The 17,541-nt window shown below is 40.8% G+C and overlaps 1 protein-coding gene across 4 annotated transcripts in view; it reads right to left on the bottom strand.

The window, feature by feature from the left end:
• nlgn3a (neuroligin 3a) overlaps positions 1-17,541 on the bottom strand; it is a 133,152-nt gene that overhangs the window by 102,960 nt on the left and 12,651 nt on the right. For 2 of the 4 annotated variants that reach the window (XM_085476428.1, XM_085476437.1), the window contains exon 2: positions 6,186-6,895. In XM_085476428.1, coding sequence (XP_085332554.1) covers positions 6,186-6,657 — 472 coding nt within the window. In that variant the 5' untranslated portion in view covers positions 6,658-6,895. Of the gene's footprint in view, positions 1-5,046; positions 5,107-6,185; positions 6,896-17,541 lie in introns of those variants that run through there. The other 2 variants (XM_085476418.1, XM_085476446.1) reach the window with 2 other exon arrangements.

Genomic DNA, 17,541 nt, shown 5'->3' with positions numbered 1-17,541 from the left:
CTCTGGAGGCTTCTTGACTGAATCCACAATTCACTCAATACATCGTGGAAGGGCTGAATGTTAACTGCCTTTCCTTTGCTGGAAAAAGGTTCGCTGACAATAGATGGGCCTTGGAGTTAAATATCAGAAAGGTCAGAATGTGGAAAGGGACTTAGTGAAATGTGAAATGTTGCAGCCTTGACAATTTAGAGCAGTTATATTCAGTCTGTAATCCTCAGGTGGCCGTTTTCCCTTGTTCTTCTCTCTTTTTCTCTTTCTGTTGTTTTTTTCTTTCCCTCTCTGTCTGTCTGTCTGTCTGTCTTCATCTCCCTCAATCTGTCTTCCTACATAGAGGTGAAGGCACAGCTTGGGAGGGACACATAAGAGAGAATGATGGAGAATGCAGCTAAAAGGTTAAGGAGGCTGTAATCCTGCTGTAAAGGACAGCCAAAACTCACACTGTGATTCAGCTGCTCCAAAATATTTGACAAAAATAAATAAATAACTAAATAAAAAACTCCCAAAACAAATAAAGGCCAGCAAGCTGTCTTTCTGCCCGACGACAGCTTCATAATAGAAAGGGACAAGTTTCACAGAGGCCGCGGGTTTCTGAGTATAAATGCAACCTAACACAATGGGGAATCAATATGGAAATTAATAAACACACCCGTAAGCAAAATCAATAACGGCACTGGTATCGCTGGATATATTCGTATCACTATACGTCCCTACACACGAGTACGTGTGCACTGCAATTCCAGCCCTGCGAAGGCAGTAAAGATGAAGACCGCAAGCTAACAAGCAAGTGTAAATGTGAACAATGGTTCATTTTAAATGTTTAAAAATCATAAATTCCCCTTAATATTTATCTTACACCTCAAGGAGACAAATAGCAACGCATTGTGGTGCTTGCTTACAAGTAAAGTCCGCAAGGCACCATTAATCTCTTTATCCCTCCCAAACACACAGACAGGTGCGCAATTACAAATGCATGATATGTGTGAAAGTATTGCTCAATTTTTTAAGATACCAAATTTGGAAGACTGAATTCTTTACGTGTAACATTATATGTCACAGTGTGGCCAGGGACATGCGTGTGAATAATTTATCACACTTAAGAGGAAATCCGAGGGGCTGTGGAAGCTCGGTCTATCTTAACAAGAGATAGGAGATGCAACAAATTGTTTTTTCCTCTTTAAATGGGCTTTAAGACTCCACAGGCTGTGTCCACCATTTCTTTTTAATTTGGGATAAACAAAGAACAGAACAGAGATATTGAGCCTTGGATTGACTGGGGAAGCTGGACAGCACAGCAGCAGGAGGCCACTGAATAGGAACTTCCTGCTTAGGTCATGCTTTGCATCTCAAGTCAGCGCGATTGCATCTGCTGGCCGGCAACAGCCTTCCCTCACTGGGGTCATCAAACATCCCAGATAGATAATTGTAAAAGATCATAGGAGCAATTTTCTCTAAAACAAAAACATGGGCCATCTGCTCTGTTTTCGAATCACACAAGCCAATATTTGTTCTTGTTTTCTTGGAAAGTTTTCGCCCTGTCTGCTTGGCGTGCAGATCTTCTCGGCAGCACTCAGGGAGCAGCCCCTCCTTCCTCGAGGCAAGCACAGTCGGCCAACCAACAGGATTACCATGGTGTGTTACTGTTTGCTGCGGCCCTGCTGCAGTCTAACCAGGACTGGGGCTCTTATACAGTTTTCACATCTTTCTAGCATCTGGAGGTCATCTGGTAAGATGGAAAAAAAACTGTACCATGTTTCTTCTGGGGTAGTTAATCTACAGGTTTGGCAACCGATCGGACTGTTCAGTACTGGCGCTGAGCTGAGTAACACATGGCAGCCTGCTGCCTGTGAGGGCTACATAGGAATGATAGTTGAGTGGTCCAAATCAAGCCAAAAAGTACAACAGATTTTGCTGCACTTATCTCAAATGGACTCATGATGAGGGATGAATTTAGGAGTCGGAAAGGTTGATCTCAGAGTGTCTCTCAGAATCAGCGTTATACAGAGACGTGAGCATGAAGGACTCTGAGGACGAGTTTTACAGGCAGGCTGCAAGCAATGAAAGCGACACGCTGTAAAACCTGGTACGAAATAATGTGAGCATTATACAAACAAGAAGCGCACGGCGCAGCAGGAGCGTATTATAACCAGAACTCCACCTCGTTGAAAGCATGTGAATTTACAGGTCTTTTTTTTTCATGTTTGTCGATCAATTTCTCAATGCAAAGCTCTTTTACAGATAAACATTGACCTCGTCGGGTTTGTCCTCACAAAATTGACCCATCTGCAGCTAATCTAGCACTCTGGGGCTGAATACTGCTTAGCTGTGTCCCCGCACATCATTACCCTCCTCTTCACTCCATTCACTCTGACTCAGAGCAGGAAAATGACTGAGTGATATAACCAAGGCTCCAGTGTCTCCAGCAGCGTCGCTGCTCCATGCTCTCGGTACGTGCTGTAAGGCCACATCAGAGAGAGCGAGTGAGCAGTGGGCTACGGTGCTGATGTTGCACATTAGATCACCTACACATGACCTCAAACGCTACCTGCTCGGACATCTTGGATGTGCGGTGCTGTGGTAGAGGGCAGAGACCATCTCTGTCTTTCTCGCTTGCTCTTCTAGAGCAACACTGTGGTCAGTGCAAACATCAGAGTGTTTATGAACAAAGAGAAACGCTCTGGTGAATTAGCCCTGTCAAAATTAGCTGCAAAACCTGCGCTCTCTCTAACAATCAACCATGCTGGTATTGAAAAAATAAACAGCTAGTGCAATCTGTATTGAGCTTTATGTTATTTTTTTATTTAAGGAGTCTTTCTTTGATCTTTGTTCAGGGCACTGCTAGAGAGGTTTAAAGGCTTTCCCTCTGTTTAATGGAGGAAAATGAGCCGCAGCTTTGATATCAGTGCATCAGATGTTTTACTTGCACAATGCTCTGCAGGACGCTAACGGCGCAGAATCCATATGATAGGCTTTCTCTATTGTTTGCTGGAAATGAATCCCTTAAAACTGAATTGTATAACCTCTTATTTAACCATTATTTTTTTTCACTGTGGTTTTACTATGCAAAACACTCTCTGAGTCATCGTATGGGAAGACTTTACCTCATGCACGCAGGAATCTTATTATGATCACATCCGATTAGGGATTTGTACTTTTCTCACTTGATCAGCATCACCACTACAGCAAAGGTGCTTCATGCCTTTTACTCAGCTCCTGTCACAACTGCATACTGTTGCTTGGCAACAATCACACAACCATTTCATCCAGAATCACCATTTTTCTTTCTGAAAATCAGTTACGGTTACAGATTGGAAAATTGGTAGTGGAGACGTTATTGGTACTGAATATGAACAGTGTGTATGACTCTACTGCATTATACCGGTCTGTACTGCAAAAACATAAAACCCTGTGTGTGTATATCTGTGTACATGCACAGAGATACACTTGGTTATAGTGTATTTACTTATAATTTTACAGAGAGGATTTAACCAAAAGTAGGAACTAAAAAACAACAATTAAAAATATATATTATCATTCACATGACTCATGAACTGTTTCCTCTTCGAATTCCAATTTAAAAAAAAAACATCCTTGTTGGAAGTATTTATTTATTTATTTATTTTATTATGACCGAAACCAAAGTGTGCCTGGTAAGAATGAATTATGCTCCATTTTCTTGGGTGAGTCAGCAAAAGCTATGATTAGTGGAAGCAGTTTAAAAAAAAGGTGAATCTCATATAAAGTGTTTCCATGGAGACTGAAAATGATGAACTTTGTGTTTATAACAACAGAGGAACTATACAACAGTCAGCTCTCTGCACAATAATATGTCAGAACAACCAACATATAAAACTTATGATAAACCATTTTCTCATTACCAAACACGGGGAAGATAATTGAAAAATTCCAACTGGAAGGGGAATATTAAATAGATATTTCTGTGTATATTCCACAACTGGGACTAATTCAGAAGCAGAACTGCCTGAAGGGCTAGTCTGTCTCGAACAAAATTGGTTTACCAAAGCTGAATGTACGAGGCACAGAGTGAGGCCAAGAGCTGTCTCCTGTCTCCGTGGAAATCAGCAGCAGAGGTCTCCCAGCTGAAACGGAATCTTTACTGTGCAGCGAGATATGCTCAGGATCACAACTTTAAGGCTACCTGGAAGGGCCCCCGGTGCCTTAAGGGAAAGCTGGGAAAATTAACACTCTTTTGTCAAGAGTGGTTGTGCTTTAGCCGCTGCTAATAAAATTGTGATGTGCTTTTCCGTGGCTGCGCGTGAGGCCATTTGCTACACGGATAGATCAAAGCTGTCGTGCCAGTAAAACACCCCACCACCCCTTATTTGAACAATGGGAATAATCAATTTGAGATAGAGGTGGCGTTACACTTTTTTTGTAGAAAATTAAATCAACCGCTGATGCTGGGGTGCTTTCAGGTGTCGTGCTTGACGAATACTTTCAATAAGCCGCTTAAGTGCTGTCTGAAACGGGACTCAAGTTCCTTGTAGTAGCAAATTAACATTTCAGGGATAGTTTAATATAATAATAATATTCATTTAAAAAGGCATTTATGCTTCTGATTTAATCAACAGTTGTATTTACCTTTAAACAAATGCACTTTAGACATGAACAATCCACACAGTGTTGTGAAAAAAAAAAAACACAGGTTATCAGTAGACATCACAATCTATCGCTGAACAAAAATTCTGCCGCTTATTTGAAGACCTGCAGTTTTACTCCTTGACTTTAGCTCGCACATTTAAACAACACAACAACCTAAACACACACACACTTACTCACACAGGCATGCAGCACAGCACAGCCACTCACTCATCTTTCACACTCATGTCAAGGTTGATCTGAGTCACAAGTCCCATGTTCATCCCAATTAGCACTTTGATTTGGGAGTTGATAGGTGGTGATATTGGCGGCTTTGGAAGGATGCACCCATCACTCTCCTCTCTCTTTCACTCTTTCAATTCCTCCCTTTCGTTCCATGTTTTTCTTTTTTCTTTCTTTTTCTTTTCTTTTTTTTTTTTTTTTACATACCTCCTTTTCTACACATTTTCTTGTTGGGTTTCCTGGCACATTCCTTGGATATTCTTTTGACTGTAAAATGAATGGAAAAACTACAAAATAACAGAGAGCTCTGGAAAAGATCGCATGTGACATGCAACAACTCAGACTGAGTTAGAACCCGTCTTCTCCCTCTTTCCCTCCTCCTCCCACCCTCCCGGTCTTCATCAACAACAAGAACAACAGAGGACCTTTTGAAAAAGTAACTGGGGTGTTGCTGCAGAAATATTCCAAAATGGTGGAATGAATTTGCTGCACCCTGGGACACAAGAAGCCCATATTCACATGCACTTCTATTTAAGACCCATTACGACCACACGGAAGGCAGAGAGGCTAGGTTTTGGAAGATATTGGAGCTCACATCCGAATCTGTTAAGTGATATTTGACGTTGTATGTGCGACGCTCAGAGCACTTAACATTTCAAGCCCATTTTCCTGTGTGGCTCTCCTTCAAGTGATAAAGAATAGGGTCTGTTTAAAAGAGATATATAGAAATCAAACACTTTTAGCAATGTCAGTCTTCACAAATTCCCAATCTGTGTTTGCCTTTTTGCACAAAGTCTCCTTTTGCATTTCTCTTTGTGGAAAGACAAACTGGAAGTAGAAAGGAGAGTAAAGGGTCTTACATAGGTCAGGCTGATGCCACAGGCCTCTCATGTACCAGACAGAATATTTCACCAACCCTACAGAAGATCATTCACTTATGAGGCAGGCTACTAATTGCTAATATCCCCAGAACAATCAAGACGGTGAGGGTAGGAAGGTGCACCGAGTATTTCCAATCTGTTTCATGTCTGATTAGATTTCGTTTTTCTTTATTTATTTTTCTCAATAAGTCATATTTAAGAAGTCATTTAGTCATCAAAAGAGGAACCTCTAACAGTGGCATGGAAGGGGAGAGTTGATGAAAAGACTAAATGAGAGATCTAGTCAAGATGGGATGTCGTATGATGGACACGGACACAGCATGCGCTAAACAACGGTTCATGCTTCGCGCAAAAAACAAAGGTGGCACAAAATCTTAGAGAAGAAGACAGAAGGAAGTGGGAAGCAGAGACAGGAAAGAAGAGGAGGAGAGGTTTGGTTTCTTCCTGTGTACTCGACACACTCACCATCCTCTGTTGGAACATAGATGTTTAGGTAAAGACAATCCTCATGTTGATCTTGTATGTATGTGGTAACTATATCCAGGTTGAAAGTGAACCATATCGGCATCATTATCTCTGGCACGGCATTGTGTATATTTTGAGGGCAGACAGGAGCAAAATGGGTGGCGTTCTTGATTCCTGACCAGGAAGATGGAGGCTCCGGGGGCATGAAGCGTTTTTCTCCCACGGGGGAGGCAGCGTAAGGAACCCCCAGATACTGGTCGACCGGCCCGAGAATCTCGCTAGGCAGGGGGACCCTCACCCCTCTGAGTTTCCCATACTGTGTGTTCACAGTGGGGTGGTAGTTCTGACCACTCACAGCCGCAAAGCACCAACAAAAACTTAACACCCACAAGGACACGCTGAAATTGGTGCAATTATAGGCACCGTGCCAGTTCTGCGAGGGGAAACGATTTCTCCCGGGAGAAAACCACATGGTCCTTGTGAGCGAGTACAAGTGCAAGTGACCAACATACAAGCCAGGGCACCGCCCTCAGCAAATGCACAGGCTTCCCACTCAGCCCAGTAGTGCAGGCACCTGAGGGACAGTCATCAGCTGGGATACTGGAGCCCACCAGCTTACAGATGAGACAGTCAAAAGTTGCGCAGTTCCTGTCTGTGGCGAGGTCCTTATTCACTGTCCTTCCTCTGCTCGTCGGATCTTCTAACCAGTGCTACAAAAAAAGGACAGAAAAATTAATGACAGTTACTTGAAAATCCACCTGTTTGCTCCCATTTTCAATCAGTCATTTTTATCCACTTTTTGAGTCCTTTTTTATTTTTTAGTCATGACATAAAAAAAGCTCACATAAACATGACAGAGCTCTTAGTGCAATCATCAATCCATATAATCAAGAACCTGTCTTTGACTTGGATATTGCAATTAAGTGTTGGGTAACTTGTCAAGATGTACTAAATAATGCTAACAGGACAATTGAAGTGTGAAAGCCATCAGCTGTCATTAGGTAATTATTCTCTACTTTACAGTCTGACGTTTATATTAACGGTTAATATTTAGACAAAAGGCAGTGGTAAAACTAGCAGTGGGAGTCACACACGCATAATAACACGCTAAAAATTTCATGTCATTTTTAATGTTGGCAGCCTTTTCACTGCGTAGCCCTTTGGAGTAGTTATGCACAAGGTATAAATTAAATGTCATTCTCATTGTTTGCTTATTCAAGAGATCACTTTTTGGGATGAACACAAAAGGGGGGAGGGGAGGATGTTCGCTACAGGCAGCAGGTCCCTCCAGTGACAGCGCTGCAAATGCTAATCAACAGTACCAGGGTGAACCAGTAACAACACCTTCCCACGCTGCTTGATCAATTTTCAATTTCTGTGGCTTAGGGTCCCTCTCAACCTTGTGTGCCTACTGCAGAGTTTGCTCTAATAACAATGGAGAAGAAAAGCCAGCATTTAGAGGAGGATATTGCATTCCAAAATGACTGTGTAAATGATTTATAATGTATCAGCAGCCGTTGGAGGGCACCTAACCGCTGAGAGAAACCAATCCTGACGTTTCTGGAGGTGCTGTTATCGCTAGGCAGCTATTACCATCCGCCGCAGCTGTGGATCAGCAGACAGTCTGCCGGTGAAATCTATATGCTTAGTTGTATATGCAAAACCTCACTTCAGATCAAAAACATAATGCATACGTGCATGCACATATTTAGTAAATACTCAAAATCAGGCCACTTTCAATAACACTTGGATAAATGGAACATGTGTGCTGGACAATTCTGCTCAGAGATTGTGGCACACAGAGTCCCTGTTAAATGATAATACACGAAAAAAACCCATCCATATCCAGTGTGGGGACTAAAAGGTATTCATTGCTGGGGGGGTGGGGGGTGGGGGGGTGGAAAAGGCTTCAAAATTAAAAAAAAGCCAATCTGGCAAAGTCGGGTCACTGCTCAGTAGGATCCCTGTACCAGAAGCAGAAAACCTATCTCACTTCACTCATGTATATATATGTATATGTGTGTGTGTGTTTGTGTTTTATATAAAACATGTTGTTTATTATGTAAATTTTACACAAGACATGGACCTGCAATAAACCAATTCCACAGCATTCAAAGGCCGAGCTAATGTGAAACACTTGAACATAATCAGATACTGTTAAAACACAGCACTATAAGAACTAACCTGCAAAAGCATGATAAATAAAAACTACAATCAGAATCAGAATCAGAATCAGAATACTTTATTGATCCCTGGGGGAAATTATTTTTTGTTACAGTGCTCCATTTTAAACCATGTATAAACCAAATTTCCCCATTAACTAACAGCAAAGCACCAGCAGCTACAGCGATCAAATTTGAACTGCTATTTTGCAGTTATTGTTTTCTATATCAACAGCTTATAACTGTAAAAGAATAGAAAAATCACAGTACAATACAAGTCTAACATTATAGTTTTGATAGCTTGCTTGCAACCATACAGAAAAGTTTATTACTGTAAAATCTAATAACATGTACTTGAACTAAGACAAGAAATCACCTTCGCTACACTCCCTCCGCTCTTTACACCGCACCGTTATGGGAATGCTGCCATATTCAAGACGAGAACTAACCAACTGCTAAGTGTTTTGGTCATTGTGGCTTATTTTCTTGACCAAGAAACCATGCTCTGCATCTCCAGTAATTAAAGCTTAAACACAACTAAACTCAAAATAACAGCACTTAAATAAATTATTTAAGCTTAACGTTTGCTCTTGTGTTCGCCGAAGAAAAAATAGTGCATTATACCGTAAATATGCACAGCAGCTTGCTGATGATATTTTTTCCTGTTTTTAAAAGTGATTTGTTGTCTATTTAACACAACAGCCTTGTGCAAAATCCTACTATATAGATATATATTTTAGAGATACACTAAAATAAATTTGCTGTATGTCTAACAATCACTCCACCTTATTCATATTCAGCCTATTAATACCAATAAAATGTCGACATCCTTTAAAAAAAACAAAAGCACCACAAACTATACTCTTAAATTACCACAAGGTCAAATAAATACCAATGAAACTACTTCTAAAACAGATTTTTCCTAGTATTCTAATCTTCATAACGGCAGGATACATTGCATTAAAGCTAAGTATTTAAGTACTATTAAATTCTAATGACAGAAAGCTAATGACCAGGCCTATATGTCAGGTTGTTTTTCAAAAACAGTTTCTGCTTCAATTGCACATGATTTGTGTTTGATTTCAAGTTATGCCACAAAAAAGCTCCACATATTGATTCCCTGAAAAAACAGAAATGCTTGACAAAGGAGGCTTCATAAAGGCCATCCATTCACACATTTGCAGACACAGATAGTCAATTTTCCATCGCAATTTTAAATGAAGTATTTTCTGTTTGGATTTTCTCACACCGTCTGAGAATAGGAGTGATGGGACTAATTCTAGTCAAGATAAAATACATCAGGTCAAACTTTTTAATCAGGACATAGCAAGGACATAGGACACTGTGATGGAGTGTGTGTGTTTAGAGGACACACAGCACAGAGGACTTCATCAGTCTCTTCTCCAACAGCATCTCAGAGGTCCTCCGCTTTGATCTCTCTACCTGCTGAAGCACTGCCAAGGGAGAAACAGAGAGAGAGAGCGATTGCATGAGTTCTCCCTCATCATCCCAGAAATATTGATCGTCTCATCACTGTGGCCTTGCAGCCCGTAATAAATACAGCTGGAGTGATGGAGGCGGAAGGAGGGGGGGAGGATGGGTAGGTGGGTGCTGTGCTGACTCTAAGTCAGGTTATTAGCCCTTAATGCAAGACGGCACTCCACCAAGTACATGCCATTAAACACCCTCCTCCCCAATTCTCCAGTGACTGATTAATGGGACATGCGAAATTTCTGGCAGTCCAAATCATATTTAGCATTATTCAAAATGGCCACACTGGTGCATCATGTGAGTACAGATCTCATGTATAGAAAAGAAAAAAAAACACATTTTATTTCTCTTTATATTGGTCTGAGTCCAGAGCCGTGCACACTTACTGTAGAAGACCCTTTGTTCTCCTACAGCAGAGAGATTTCTGCATCGCAATAAAAGTCTGAGCCAAATGTACTCCTACGCTCCGACATCCCTTAGAGAGAGGCTGAATGGACTCTGATAAAAAAGGAACCAATAAGAGTTCTGAGTAGATGGGGCATCTGACTCGCCACACTCTGTTATTATAGTAACTAGTCTGCAACAAAAGCATTAACAAAAGCTGCATTAGTCTTCTGGAACATCTAACTTCAAATGAAGTGAGCCATCCCGACCTCAGAGGGTGTAATCAGTGATTACAAATGCAGCGCTGTTACATGGAAACCGAGGGACAATGTAATGCGATGCAAAAAAATGATTAGGGCAGCCCACTGAAGGTCAGTGTTTTAAAGCATCAATCGAAGATAGCCAATTCAACTCAGATTCTCTGAGTTACACATTTGATTACCCGTGTGACATAACATGCTCATGGTCAACCAGAGGGAGGAGCAAAAATCTAAGACAGAGTGCTACTATTTTCCATCCATCCATCCATTCATCCATCCATCCATCCTCTGCCACTTATCAAATTCAGGGTTGCACGGGGGCTGGAGCCTATGCCATTTGGAAAACTTTCAAAAACTCAGGCAGAGCTTGTCTATCAACGAACAGCAATGTTGTGTGCTACCTGGATAATTATGTAAATCATTGTAATACCTTGGCATTGTCACGAAAGGATGGGCAAAATAAGTAAATAAATAATGAGCGGACATTTAAATCATTATACTGAATGAGCTAATCCTATTTTATAGACAAAACTCTTGTTCTTTTAAGGAACAGTCAATATAATGGAAAGCAGACCAAAGTATCCAGGTGGTAACTTTAGCTTGAACTTGTTAAAATTGTCTTCACCTTTGATTTGTGCTACCAAAAGATGCTAAGGCCACTTTTTCAGACAAGCTCTTTTTATGACAGGATTACTCTCTGGTCTCTTTGTTTTCAATACTGTGGAAAATACATATCTCTCTAAATGGTCTGCTTACACATGTTTGTTTCAAATATGCAAGGGATCTTTACACACCAAAATCAGTGATGAATGTATGCACTGTGCATGTGTTAGCTCACAGACACACTCTTTACATAAGCTCCTGGGCTCGACAAAAATAGCATGCCATATTAAATCAATGAGATTGGCATGTTTCAGAAACAACATTCACAAAATGTCAAAACCAAACTGCGGCATCATAAGGCTCCTGCTGGGAACCAGTGTAGTGAGCAATAAAATGGCCTGTATTTATATAGCGCTTTACTAGTCCCTAAGGACCCCAAAGCACTTTACATATCCAGTCATCCACCCATTCACGCACACATTCATACACTGGTGATGGCAAGCTACATTGTAGCCACAGCCACCCTGGGGCGCACTGACAGAGGCGAGGCTGCCGGACACTGGCGCCACCGGGCCCTCTGACCACCACCAGTAGGCAACGGGTGAAGTGTCTTGCCCAAGGACACAACGACCGAGACTGTCCAAGCCGGGGCTCGAACCGGCAACCTTCCGATTACAAGGCGACCTCCCAACTCTTGAGCCACGACCGCCCCAATAAGGGGCCACTCTTCCCTTCTCTTCCTTTTTTCGTCAGACACAGAGTTGTGCAGTCATTATTACTTAGGAGATTTGGCACTAAATCAAGGACAAAAATGCGGCACATACTGACTGCTAATCACCGCGGTGATGCTGACATATTTTTAAAGAAGCAAATGGGAGACGACAATGGTGCGGCTGTGGCCACCTGCTAAGCTGTGCGTCTCCACCCCTTCTCCTAAGTGCTGGATAAAGGTGTCCATGACTATCATTACCAGCCGAGCAGCCAAAGTAACGCAGGAAGATCGGCTTGGCAAGCCAAATAAAGACAGATTCCAGGTGAGCATGTGTTGAGATGAATTCTGCGGCTGCACAGCAAATAAATAATGGCCATTCTGTTAACTGCTGACGGTGCTTGAAACAACTGTTTGCTCTTCGAGACTTAAATGATAGGGACAGATTTGATCTAGAAGTTTTAAAGCTGCGAGTCGAGGCAGAGAGCCCATTCTTACATCTATATTCCCTCTCTCTCTTTCACTTGAATGTGTGTGTGTGTGTGTGTGTGTGTGTGTGTGTATGCCTCTGAGTGTCAGATACAGTTTAGTAAGTAATATGATGTGGGAAACAATATGTGGGGGTACAGGAATATTAATCAGAGCTAACCATCTCAATTAGATGGGAAAGGACGGAGGAGTTTACATTTAAAAAAAATGATATATACGTAACTTTCCCAAACAGTTCATCATCCCAACTCCTATTGATCCCCTACAGAGTCCCACAAGACACTCCTACTGAAAAATCTTAAAGTAGCTAATCACTCAAGAAGCCCACAGGGATTCGTTGAGAAACCGCAGGGGCAAGTATTGGGTCCGTCTCTAATCTAGCTGTATGTAAACACATTAAGACTTTACACATGGCATACTCATTATCCAAGCTCCCACAGATGCCGATTGCAGGGAGAGATCTGTTCTCTTGACAAAGTCTTTTGTGTGCAGTTTCCATCACCCTGCCAACACAGTTTCATAGCATTGCTTACCAAAGAGCAGAAGATGAAGGTGGCCTCAGTTAAGTAATGACTGTAACAATAATAATTAAAATCCTGTGATTTTGTTTATATAATGCTTTTCACTCTTCACTGCATAACTGTGTAATTACGTATTAAGGTTGATCTTATAAGTTGAAGATGCCTTTGTTGCAGGCAAAGTCACACACCATAACATATTCTCATTAGCAATATGCAACATACACTTAAATGCTTATCATTATTCTAAAAACACATATTATACTCGTCACTATCCCTTTTACTAGCAAGGCACATCTCACTCATTCAGATCTCCTTTTGCCTTCAGAACAACCTTAATTCATTATAACATAGATTTAACCTAAGTTCTGGAAACATTTCTCAGAATTTTTAGACCCTATTGATATGAACGAGTCACAGACTTGCTGCAGATTTGCTGGGTGCACATTCATGATACCAGTCTCCCATTCCACCACCTCGCAAAGGTGTTAAGATCTGATAACAGCTGAGTACAACGAATTCATTGTCATCTTCAGGAAGCCAGTCTGCGGTTGTTTGGGGGTTTGTGACATGGAGCTTTATGCTTCCAAAAGCAGTCATTAGAAGATGTGATCACAGGGGACATGAAGGGATGGACATCATTAGCAAAAATACTCAGGTATGCTGTGGTGTTTAAATGATATTCACTTGGTATTAATTGGTCAAAAGTGTTACCAAGAAAATATCCCAATACCGTTATACCACCACCACCATACCATCATATCACAGCCTAAGCTGTTGATACAAGGATGGATGTCAAATTCTCACACTACCATCCAAATGTTGCAGCAGAAATCGTGACTTATTGGGGGATGCTTTCCAGTTTTCTTTTGCCCAACTTTTATGAGGCCTGTGGCAATGGTAGCCTCGGTTTCCTGTTCTTAGCTTACTGGTGTAGTACCTAATGTGCTCTTCTGCTGCTGTAGTCCAACTGCTTTGAGACCAAGCTTCCTAGCTTGATGCACTCTGGCCATTCTCCTCTGACCTCTGGCATCAAGAAGACATTTTCGCTCTGAAAACAGGATATTCTTTTCTTTCTTTTTTTTACTAATCTCTGTAAATCCTAGAGATAGTTGTGTGGGAAAATCCCAGTAGATCTGCTGATCACACAACATAACATATTCTCATTAGCAGCTGCTGATCTACTGCTGGCACGAACAGTCACATTCAAAGTAACTTTAATCACCTTTCTTCCTGACTCTGATGCTCAGTTTGAACTTTAGGATTTTGTCTTGATCATATCTATACGCCTAAATGCACTGAGTTGCCTCTGATTGGCTGATTTTGTTTCACTGAGCACCTGAAAAGGGGAACATCGCAAAATGCCTGTTGAGTGTTTATAATTTTGGTGTAGAAAACAATGTAATCACTCATTTAGGTGGTTGGTGGGTAGTCATTTAGCTACTTGACTAAGTAAATCAGTGCATTAGAAATGCAACCATGGGATGTCCAATTTACTACAACGAACATTTTTCTGAATGTTTTGTTTTCTGTAGTTGGTCAAATCATCTTACATCTGTGAAGTGGAAAACTCATGTGATTGGGCTTGCTTTAACGCATGAGGAACCACTCGAGCATACCAAGGAGAATTCAGCAGATATTTCAAACAGCTTCCTTCATCTCCTCCACTGTGAGGACAGCACGTATAACATGGCAGCACAAACATCAATTTCTGGCTTACAGTGGAAAAGAGGATGGATTTTTAGCCTTCTGGGATTCTTTCCTAATAAAATTCAGGCAAGAGCAAGGAACCTGAACAGTACCGGCATGGCACTACGTATATAAAGCAAGTGTAAGTTTATGACCATTGCTTCAAATGTGAACTGCTGTGTATTACTTTTGCTGCACTCTTTTGGCTAAATGCTGCTTGTCCTGGAGTTCCCTGGCAGTTAGTGCCTGAGAAGAAAACGCTTAAATTTGCACTGATTGATTATAGTTATAGAGATTAATGGGGATATTGGTGGGGATAAATGGCTTATTTCCAATTTAAACTCTGTATTGAATACTTAAAGTATGTCATTTTAAGTAATGCATCTAACAATATGCAGTACTCTGCACATTTATCAGACTGGCCTAAGTGGATGGGAGTGGGGAAACATTTTTCTTAAAGCAGCTATTAACACTTAACAAACATATAGACTTGAACTGAGGGTTTGCTTTGAGTTAATTGAGGTCTGGCTGGTAATTACAACAGAGAGTTGATCTCTCGCAATCAAGGTTCCTAGTTCATTGGCACCACATTATAAAATCTTAGATGGATCAGCTCCTATGGCCAGTATTGACTCTTCTACTCTGGGTTAAAGCAACCATTCCTTCGTTGCCCTACAAAAAACCATTTGCAGTGCCAGTATCAAATACTAATACGCATTAAAATGAACTCAGACTGAGGAGTGCTTTAAAAAAAAACCAAAAGACTGGCTAAAGAAGAAGAACAGTTTTAATAACAAAGTAACAAACTGCATAAAATACACATTTGACATAGGAATCATTAGTAGATATCTCCCAGTAGGAGCAGACAAAAGAAATTCTTCCAAATGCCCCAAACACCCACCATCTTCCAATAAAAAATAATAACAAGCAAAAAACAAAAGAACACAGGAACATTGCAAACCATATAATGCCACAGTGGTTTGAAGAGCTGATCCCCCCCCCCAAAAAAAATAAAAAAAAATTTCAGAAAAGCAGTGGAGTCCTGTGCTGAGTGCATGTAATTCACCACTTTCATCCACTGCATTTTGAATTATGTTTTCTCAAGACGGAGATTAAAAATTCAGATCATCTTGTCCAAAAGAATGTGAAATTCATTAATTTTTTTTGCAAAAAAAGACGAAGATGAAGAAAGCCTCTGGGGCACCACTGTGGCTTTGTGCATCTGCATGAACATATACTGTAAGTATGCTGGGAAAATGAATCTCTCCGTGGCCTAATGAGCTAAATAAGAGCAGTAATTTAAGGTAAGTAGGCCGCGGCTCTGACTGAGAATCCAAAGATCAGCTTTATCATTCGGTGCGAACGACTTACAGAATTATACATATAGGAAGCAGAGACATGACCCAGATGCTACTTGTTAAATTAATGAGCTAATAATGCCTTAAGTACCTTAACATTTGCAGCGGTAATTTGGAAACAGCAATATTCCACATTCAGGTAAAATATGATGTCCGACTCAAGACTTACTTCGAGAACATAAATTACGGCAATTTAAATGTTTTGATCTGAAAGCATCAGAGTCTCTACAAGCGTGCTGTTGCTGGAACGGGACTCCACTGCAGCATATAGAGCAGCTTAGAAATAGCTTCACCTTCTCCCTGGAGACATGTACTTAAATGTTAGCTGTTCTTCTTAAGCGGCCCTAAATCATACGCCTGAGAGTCCTTAATTGTGATTGATGAACAATTAAACCAAGGTGAATTTTGAGAAAATAACATGTTAATGAAAGCGGCAACACACGACACATTATTGTGATGTTTCCTTTCAAACACTGCGACTACTTGGCTTCCTTGCAGAGTATTTCGCAGATGCCAAAAGCACAGTGGTAGAATGATGTTATTGACATGCAAATGTCTGGTAGTTGCAGAGAAGTGAGAGGCGCCAGAGTGTATTGTTGTGTGACAAGCAGAATTTCTGAATACAAAGCTGGAAGCAGAGATGTACACAAGTGTGTTTGATATGGCAAAACCCAAAGCACATATACCCACACTACTAAAAAAATAATGGATCTGAGAACATGGTGGTGGAGGGGGGGTCCTATTTACAGAGGGACCGCAGGGTTACTTTAGCCTAATGACAGAAGATTAAATGAGGTCTGCACATGATGCCAGGAGTTTTATGGGAGCATAATTAAGTTTTGAAACAACCCGACAGTGATGTGCTTTTAACTAAAGGTCAACAGTAAACAGCAAGGTGAGCCACACTTGATTACTATGTATATCACAACATCAAAAAAGATGCTGCTGCTCTAATGAGGGGGTGACCTTCATCTTCAGCATAAACAAAGACCAAACTGACTAATACTGCTCTACATGGCCTCTATCAGCCATTAATAGGAGGCGTTTAAGAAATTAATAGTACTTTAATATTAAGAAGAACTATTTAACATAAAATCTTTGACATTTCAGAAGCTGGTATTCCCTTCAATGCTTTCCAATCTAAAAAAGATCAAAAGAAGGTGTGATGTACTTAGCGTCGAGACAGCCTGAATACAGATGAAAGACGAAAACCCACAAAACATCAGAAACAAAAATTCCTGATGGCATTATCTTAAATCCAGTAATAATCTGCTTTTTTACATGTAAATATGGTTTGGGCATTTACATCGTCATTCCTCGCATTATAGGTTTAATTATAGCTAAAGCCGGGTGAGTTTAGAGGAGATGTGGACAGACAGCTGCCATAGCTAAAGCATCCCCTTTATCCAGCACCGTCACAGCCGCTGGCTGCTTCTCCCATTGACGCCCACAGGCCAATGCTGGACTTTAAGGTACAGTAAGTGTTCTAATTTCTCTTCCATAAAACTCAACATCAAAATCATTTTATATCAAATTTTAATTCATAAAACTTAAAAGTCAACAGAAACCTCCAGCATCCAAAAATGTATGGTAAACATTTAAAAGGCGCTCTGGATTATTATTGTTTTCCCACCAGTGTCTCTCCCAGTTGTCTTTTAGAAAAGCAGCTGTATTTCTCTGTTCATTGCATGCT

Source organism: Copadichromis virginalis, linkage group LG2 (genome assembly GCF_057382275.1).
Source record: "Copadichromis virginalis isolate Kocher_CV1m ecotype Utaka linkage group LG2, C_Virginalis_male_GT1.1, whole genome shotgun sequence".
Lineage (NCBI taxonomy): Eukaryota > Metazoa > Chordata > Actinopteri > Cichliformes > Cichlidae > Copadichromis > Copadichromis virginalis.
Note: the sequence above shows the minus strand (reverse complement) of the source record. Positions and strands in the feature narration are given on the sequence as shown.